This window comes from Cnephaeus nilssonii (genome assembly GCF_951640355.1).
Source record: "Cnephaeus nilssonii genome assembly, chromosome: 23".
In the NCBI taxonomy this organism is placed as follows: Eukaryota; Metazoa; Chordata; class Mammalia; order Chiroptera; family Vespertilionidae; genus Cnephaeus; species Cnephaeus nilssonii.
Window position 1 is genome coordinate 7,789,166 of NC_137094.1, and position 8,403 is coordinate 7,797,568.

The following is an 8,403-nucleotide window of genomic DNA, read 5'->3' on the forward strand; positions in this document are numbered from 1 at the left end:
TGTTCAGCATCTTCTAGGGACATGATTAATCTAACTGCACGGCATAGAAATGGACTCCAGGCAGTGGAGTATGGGGTGACCATTTCCCCCTGGGTATATAGCCTGTGTTTGGGGTGCAACTGACAGCTGCCGCACCCCGCCAAACATTGTGGATTTCTCTCTTTTTTAAAAAAATATTTGTATTGATTTCAGAGAAGAAGGGAAAGGAAGAGAGATAGAAACGTCAATGATGAGAGAGAATCACTGATCGGCCACCTCCTTCACGCCTCTTTCTGGGGATGGAGCCCATGACCCAGGCATGTGTGACCAGAATCGAACCTGGGACCCTTCAGTCCGCAGGCCGACGCTCTATCCACTTAGCCAAACAGGCTAGGGATCTTTATTTTTTAAATACTTTTTTAAAAAATCTTTAGTGTTTGTTTGGTTTTTAATGAGTCACTTTTGTTATTGTTGTTAATCCTCACCCAAGGACACTTTTCCATTAATTGTCAGAGAATGAAAGGACCCTGGACCCTTCAGTCCTCTGGCTGACACTCCATCCACTGAGCCACACCAGCGAGGGCCACAAACAGTGTGGACTTCAAAACGGCTTCACCGAACGCAGGGGTCAGCACACAGTTTCTCCAAAGGGCCAGACAGCAAATACGTCAGGTCTCAGTCTCTGTCACAGCTCACAGCAGCCAGAGGCAATAGGTGAGTAAATGGGCGTGGCTGTGTTCAGTCAAACCTCTCTGTGGACACCAGAATTGGAATTTAAAATAATTTTTCACATATCTTGAGAGAGCATGCATTTTTGTACCCCACCCCCAAACCATTGGAAAGGTTAAAACCATTTTAGCGTGTGAGCTGTACAGACCAGGAGGCAGCTGGATGTGGCCCTGGGCACAGTGTGCTGGGCCTGGGCCGGACCAGCGGCTCTGCTGGGGAAATCCTTGATGGGTTTATTAAATAAAATAACCAGGCCTCACCCTCAGCGTTTCTTTTTCTTTCCTTTTTTTTTTTTTAATTGATTGGAGAGAGAGAGAATTTGTTGTTCTATTTATTCATGCATTCATTGGCTGATTCTTTTCTTAATTTTTAATTTTATTTTATTATTATTTTTTTAATATATTTTATTGATTTTTTACAGAGAGGAAGAGAGAGGGATAGAGAGTTAGAAGCATCGATGAGAGAGAAACATCGATCAGCTGCCTCTTGCACGCCCCCTACTGGGGACGTGCCCGCAACCAAGGTACATGCCCTTGACCGGAATCGAACCTTGGACCTTTCAGTCCGCAGGCCGATGCTCTATCCATTGAGCCAAACCGGTTTCGGCTTTAATTTTATTTTTATTTATTTATTTATTTATTTGTAATCCTCACCTAAGGATATTTTTCCATGGATTTTTAGAGAGTGGAAGAGAGAAGAAAAGACAGAGAGAAATATTGATGTCAGAGAAACACACGGATTGGTTGCCTCCTGCACAAGCCCTGACCAGGGCTGGGGAGGAGCCTGCAACCAAGGTACGAGCCCTTGACCAGAATCCGAACCCAGGACCCTTCGGTCCCCAGGCCAACGCTCTATCCACTGAGCCAAACCGGGCAGGGCGATCCTCAGGGTTTCTGATTGAGAACCTTTAGGGAGGGGCCTGCAGGTCCCGAACAGGCTCCCAGGGGACCTGCAGATCTGGGGACCACACCTTTGGAGAACCGGAGGCCTGGGATTCTAGAATGGCCACTGCCCGGCAGTCATGGTGCCTAACAGCTGGCAAGTGGCATCTACATTCGTAGTCAGCTAAGACGGTGGTCCAGAAAGGCCTGGCATGGCTTCCCTCAGAGATGCCAGGGCCAGAGGGCAGCCAGGTCAGGGAGAGGGCCTGCAACCGAGATACGGGCCCTTGACGGGAATTGAACCTGAGACCCTTCATACATGGCCAATCGTCTATCCACAGAGTCAAACGGGCTAGGGCCATTGGTTGATTTTTTAAAAATAGTATTTGTTGATTTCAGAGAAAGGGAGAAGGAGAGAGAGAGATAGGAACATTAATGATGAGAATCACTTTTCATCCATCTCCTGCACTTCCCCTACCGGAGATCAAGTCCTAAACCTGGGCATATGCCCTGATCCGGAATCCAACCGTGACCTCCTGGTTCATAGGTCAGTGCTCAACCACTGAACCACACCAGCCACACCAGCCAGGACACTTTCTCATTAAAAAATTGAAGACCTGCCCTAGCCGGTTTTGCTCAGTGGATAGAGCATCGGCCTGCTGACTAAAGGGTCCCAGGTTCGATTCTGGTCAAGGGCACATGCCTGGGTTTCGGGCTCAATCCCCAGAAGAGGGCATGCAGGAGGCAGCCGATCCATGATTCTCTCTTATCATTGATGTTTCTATCTCTCCCTCTCTCTTTCTGAAATCAATTGAATATATATGTGTGTATATATATATAAAGTAAATATATAATATAAATATATATATATATATATATATATATATATATATATATATATATGATCTCTACCTTTCTGTTTACAACTCCCTCTCCTCTTATCCCCACCCTGTTCTTTCCCCTCTACAAAGCTTTATCCCATCACCTTGTCATTTAATCTTTGCTGAGCCATTTTGAATTTTTTGTCCAGCTGGGAAGGAGGAAGGTACTTGAGGATAGGGTTATGCTGAGGAAGATGCATTGGCCTTGATTTGCTGTAGGCAATACTCTCATTCCTCTTAATGTCTTTATCATTTATTATTAAAGTTATAATCCTGTTATACTTTCAGTTTTACAATTGATATATTTTTCAAGCAAAAAAAAATTCCCTCTCCCTCCTAGAAAAAAAAATCAAGTTATTTTTTCCTTTAATTTATTTTGTTATTTTCTATCACCATTTATGCCCCCCATGTCCTCTTACATATCCACCTCCCCCACATCCAATCACCACACTGTGGTGCATGTCCATGAATTCTCTTATTTTGCTCAATCCCTCCACCCCTCTCACCCGACCCCATCAGAGCTGTCTGCCTGTTCTCTATGGGTCTGGTTCTATGGTTTGTTCTGTCTCTTAGCATAATGTTCGAATGCAGTTAATTGTGACGATACCTTAAGGCGACCCAGTCCAGACTCCACTTAAAATTTGTAAGCATGAGCTTGAGGGCCTTTGTCCACCGCTCCTCCCTGTTCAGGTGGGTTCTGATGGAGTGGAATTCACGGGATCCTGGGTCCTCCATCAGGCCCTGCGCCACGTGGATCCTGTAGGGCATAAAGAGACTCGGCTCGCCCTTCTTGGCCTCCTCATTGAACTGCTGCATGCAGTCCAGGAAGGCCGCCATGGCCTGGTCAAACTTGCTGTCCACGAGGGAGCTCTTCCCGCCGGTGCAGAACAAGGGCAGGTCCACGGGGTCCTCGGTCAGTGACTGCAGGTAGGAGTGGTCTCCGCGGGGGATGAGCTGGTACCTCTGAAACCGCAGACCCACTGTGTGAGCCAGGCCCACGAGCAGCAAGGCCGCCTGCCCCCAGGCTGAGTTGATCTCCCCCCAGCTCACAGGGACAGTGGGGGTGCAGCCCAGCCTGAAGCTGTTGATGATGGCAATGGGGCCGTCGCAGCCGATCTCAAACACGGCCTTGAAGGCGTTGGTTTTCTTCAGCCAGGCCAGCTGGGTCTGGGCGTACCTCAGCCGGTGCTCCACGCTCCACAGCTCGTCCTGCAGTTCCAGCTGTTGCCACTGCAGTTCACCGAGGTCCCCGTGGCACTGCCTTTCCTGCTGCTCCAGCGTCTCCGTCTCTGCCCGGGCTGCCTGCAGGGCCACCGCCGCCCTGTCTCGGTTCTCCTCCACCTCCTCCAGCTCCCGCACCAGCCTCGCTTCCTCCAGCTCCAGGACCTTCAGCTCCCGCTGCAGTGTCTCCCTCGCGTCCTCGCCTAACCCATCCCTGGTCTCCAAGCAGCGTTGGTAGGTCTGACTGTCAGACTCCGAGATGCTGAGCTGGCTGTCCAGCTGCTCCAGGAGACCGTCGGTACAGTCCTCGCACAGGGGGTGGTCCAGCCCTTCACCGGATAGGACGTCATAGAGGCCCGTCATGGCCCTCTGGATGCTGCTGAGGGTCCTCCCAGAGGCCAGCTTCCCGAGCAGGGTGAAGCTGTTGGGACCGTCCCCGGACAGCTCGCCATCACCAGGGATGGCCCAGCTGGAGGCACTGCCCTGCAGCTCCTCAAGGTCCGTCTCCACGCTGGAGGCAGAGCCTCCCTCCGGAGTGTCTCCGGGGTCCCTCTGAGCTGAGGGGAAGTTCGAAGCTGCAGGTTCTTGGCTGAGGTCAAGGCCCGAGGTCTCCGAGGACGGAGTCAGCTTCAGGGGCCGGCGGCAGAAATGGCAGATGAAGCGGATGGAGGCCATGGTGGAGGTCTTGACTTTCACCTTGACTCCCAACTTTCCCCTGGCTCCCGTGTTCCTCCTCCATTTATACTTGGTCAGGGCCTTCAGGGAGGGGAGTTTTAAAATGCATATCTCATCTCTCACCTTCCCGCCTCAAACCTGACCCTCCTTAGAGACCAGCCGGGGAGTCCTTCTCCAAGGATTAAAGCCAAGCATCTCCCTCTCCTGAACATGTTTAAGGCTTATCTGAAGAGTAATCTTTCTACACTTGATCTTAGCCGAAGGGCCCAGAGCTGAGTTTAGTTTTAGTTCCGAAAACTAAAATCTGGTCATGGTGCTTCCCTCCTGAAAACATTTAATGCCCTTATCTGACCTTAAGATAAGGCCTTCCCATCTTAACCCGATTCTGCCCACGTTTCAGGTTCTTCTCTCCTATTTCTTGTTTTTAACTTTTAAATTCCCTGGACACCTTCCACCTGATGGAATGGGACACTGAGGCTGGAGGTGGGTGCGTGTGGCAAGGATCATGGTGTACAGCGGGTGTGGCCTGGGTTAGGGGTCCGGGGTGGGGGTGGGGGGCCTCACGGGCAGGGCGGGCACGGAGACCATGAGCTTCTCAGCCTGGAAGCTGGCAATGCCCTTCTGCTAGCACACAGCCTCATTGATGGACACGGGGTACACAGTGGGCTCCCCTCCCATAGCACATCCTCAGCGCTGAACCTCTGGAAGGCGGATGTACCGGGCCCCAGCGGCTGGGAGCCTCGGTCCCTGGTTGAAGAGCTGGGTGGAGTCCGGAGCTGTGGCCACCAAGGCCCTCAACCTGGTGGGAAGGTCAGGGGCCAAGGCGGGGGGGCCCAGCTCCGGGACTGGGACCGGGAGGGAACAGGCAGGTGTTCCAGACACTTGGACGCTCCAGACCCCAGGTCCCTGACCCCGCCCATCATCTCTCCATGTTTCTCGACACCCTCACCCATGGGCTCCCCTGTGTTCCTGAAAACCAATTGCATTTCTCTCTCTCTTTTTTTTAAATTGATTTTTAGAGAGGAAGGGAGAGGGAGAAACATGAATGTGAGAGCAAAACATTGACTTCTGTCAATCACCCAGTGAAGCACACTAATCAGAGCCTTTATTTTTTTTTTCTAATACTGTATATTTTTGATTTCAGAGAAGAAGGGAGAGGAAGAGAGAGAGAAACATCAACGATGAGAGAGAATCATTGATCAGCTGCCTCCTGCATGCCCCCCACTGGGGATTGAGCCTGCAAACCAGGCATATGCCCTTGACTGGAATCGAACCCGGGACCCTTCAGTCCACAGGACTACGCTCTATCCACTGAGCTAAACCAGCTAGGGCTCACCAGAGCTTTTAACCTGCAGTTATTGACCGGGTGGAGCAGAGCAGAACATAAACACAGCAGGCCCAGCCGTTGTGGCTCCGTGGCTGAGCGTCGACCTAGGAACCAGAAGGTCACGGTTCCATTCCTGGTCAGGGCACATGCCCGGGTTGTGGGCTCCATCCAGAGTGTGGGGCGTGCAGGGGGCAGCTGATCAATGAATCTCTCATCAGTGATGTTTCTTTCTCTCCCTCTCCCTTCCTCTCTGAAATCAATAAAATATATTTTGAAAAAAACAAACAGAGACCTCAATTCCTCAACCACAGTCAGGGTGGGAAGCCATAGGCCTGTCAGTCCCAGTGTCCAGCAGAAGGCAGCGTGTCAGGCACCCGGTCCTGGAGGGGCAGGTGCTGTCCTGCGGGCTCACCGGGCTGTGGCCTGGGGCTAAGTCTAGGTGCATCGCTGGATCCCATGTCAGGGACATTGTTCTAGCAGGAAACTATTAAAAATATATTTTTTTATTGACTTCAGAGAGGAAGGGAGAGGGAGAGGAAGATGGAAACAGCAATGATGAGAGAGAATCATTGACCGGCTGCCTCCTGCACGCCCCACACTGGGGATCCAGCCTGCAACCGGGCATGTGCCCAGACTGGGAATCTAACTGTGACGTCCTGGTTCCTAGGTCAACGCTTATTTTCTTGTTAAAAAATTGAAGACCTGAACCTTGCCCCTTACCACCCCCTCTCCTCTTATCCCCACCCTGTTCTTTCCCTCTACAAAGCTTTATCCCATCACCTTACCATTGAGTCTTTGCTGCCATTCTGAATTTGTCCGGGTGGGGAAGGAAGAAGGAGGAAAGTACAGAGGACAGGGTTGTGCTGGGGAAGACGCAATGGCCTGGCTTTGCTGTGGGCAATTCTCTCATTCCTCTTCAATTAATTGCCGTGTCATTTATTTCCAAAGTTGTAAACTTGCTATATATTTTCAGTTTTACAATTGATCTGATAAGATACTTTAAAGCAAAAAAAAAAAAAAAATCCCTCTCATAGAAAAAAAACCCCACCAAAGTTGTTTTATTCCTTTATTTTGTTATTTTCCATCACCATTTATTCCCCCATACCCTCTTACAGCTCCCCCTCCCCTGCATGCAATCACCCACACTGTGGTGCATGTCCATGAATTCCCTTTATTTTGCTCAATCCCTCCACCCCTCTCACCCAACCCCATCAGAGCTGTCTGCCTGTTCTCTATGGGTCTGGTTCTATGGTTTGTTCTGTCTCTTAGCATAATGTTCAAATGCAGTTAATTGTGACGATACCTTAAGGAGACCCAGTCCAGACTCCACTTAAAATTTGTAAGCATGAGCTTGAGGGCCTCTGTCCACCCCTCCTCCATGTGCAGGTGGGTTCTGATGGAGTGGAATTCACGGGATCCTGGGTCCTCCATCAGGCCCTGCGCCACGTGGATCCTGTAGGGCATAAAGAGACTCGGCTCGCCCTTCTCGGCCTCCTCATTGAACTGCTGCATGCAGTCCAGGAAGGCCGCCATGGCCTGGTCAAACTTGCTGTCCACGAGGGAGCTCTTCCCGCCCGTGCAGAACAAGGGCAGGTCCACAGGGTCCTCGGTCAGCGACTGCAGGTAGGAGTGGTCTCCGCGGGGGATGAGCTGGTACCTCTGAAACTGCAGACCCACTGTGTGAGCCAGGCCCACGAGCAGCAAGGCCGCCTGCCCCCAGGCTGAGTTGATCTCCCCCCAGCTCACAGGGACAGTGGGGGTGCAGCCCAGCCTGAAGCTGTTGATGATGGCAATGGGGCCGTCGCAGCCGATCTCAAACGCGGCCTTGAAGGCGTTGGTTCTCTTCAGCCAGGCCAGCTGGGTCTGGGCGAACTGCAGCCGATCCTCCACGCTCCACAGCTCGTCCTGCAGTCCCAGCTGATGCTACAGCTCCAGCGTCTCTCTCTCTGCCCGGGCTGCCTGCAGGGCCACCGCTGTCCTGTCTCGGTTCTTCTCCACCTCCTCCAGCTCCTGCTGCCGCAGTCTCCCCCGCGTCCTCACCTAATCCATCCCTGGTCTCCAAACTGCCAGACCCTGAGATCCTGGCTGGGTGTCCTCCAGCTGCCGCAGGAGACAGAAAGCACAGGCCTGCACACGCGTTTGTCCTGCTCTTCATCGGATAGGATGTAACACCGGCCCCATCATGGCCCTCTCGACGGTCTGGCCGGAGACACTGCCCTGCAGCTCTTCACCGACCGTCTCCATCCTGGAGGCAGAGCCTTCCTCCGGAGTGGCTCCCGGCCCCCCCTGAGCTGAGGGCAAGTTCAAAGCTGCAGGCTCTGGGCTGAGGTCGATCGACAGCAGGAACCGGTGGCAGAATTGGCAGGTCAAGGAGCCGGTGGAGATCATGGAGTACATGGTGGAAGGCTGGGCTTGCAATGCTGATTCTGTTCGCTCTGGCTCCCGCGTTACTTCTCCATTTATACTCCGTGAGGGCCCTTAGGGGAGGGAGTTTTAAAATGCATATCTTAGGCCTCACTCTCCTGTATCCGCCAGGACCCTCCTTAGGTATTTGCATACCTCCCTGAGCTGTTTGAGTCAAGTGAGTCTTTCTTCCAGGAAAATATAATCATCTTCCCCTTTTTTAATATATATTTTATTGATTTTTTACAGAGAGGGATAGTTAGAAACATCGATGAGAGAGAAACATCGATCAGCTGCCTCCTGCACA

General features: G+C 51.7%; 2 protein-coding genes across 2 annotated transcripts; both read right to left on the reverse strand.

The window, feature by feature from the left end:
• Positions 1–3,061: 3,061 nt before the first annotated feature.
• Positions 3,062–4,366, reverse strand: LOC307094718 (beclin-2-like; the record flags this gene model as incomplete). The annotated part of the gene is made up of 1 exon (XM_079763759.1): positions 3,062–4,366. One exon carries the CDS (start codon positions 4,364–4,366, stop codon positions 3,062–3,064), a length of 1,305 nt encoding a protein of 434 aa, XP_079619885.1.
• Positions 4,367–6,980: 2,614 nt separating this feature from the next.
• Positions 6,981–8,090, reverse strand: LOC307094719 (beclin-2-like; the record flags this gene model as incomplete). The annotated part of the gene is given in 3 exon segments (XM_079763760.1): positions 6,981–7,616; positions 7,620–7,733; positions 7,866–8,090. Coding segments are annotated over 3 exon segments (975 nt in total).
• Positions 8,091–8,403: the final 313 nt, after the last annotated feature.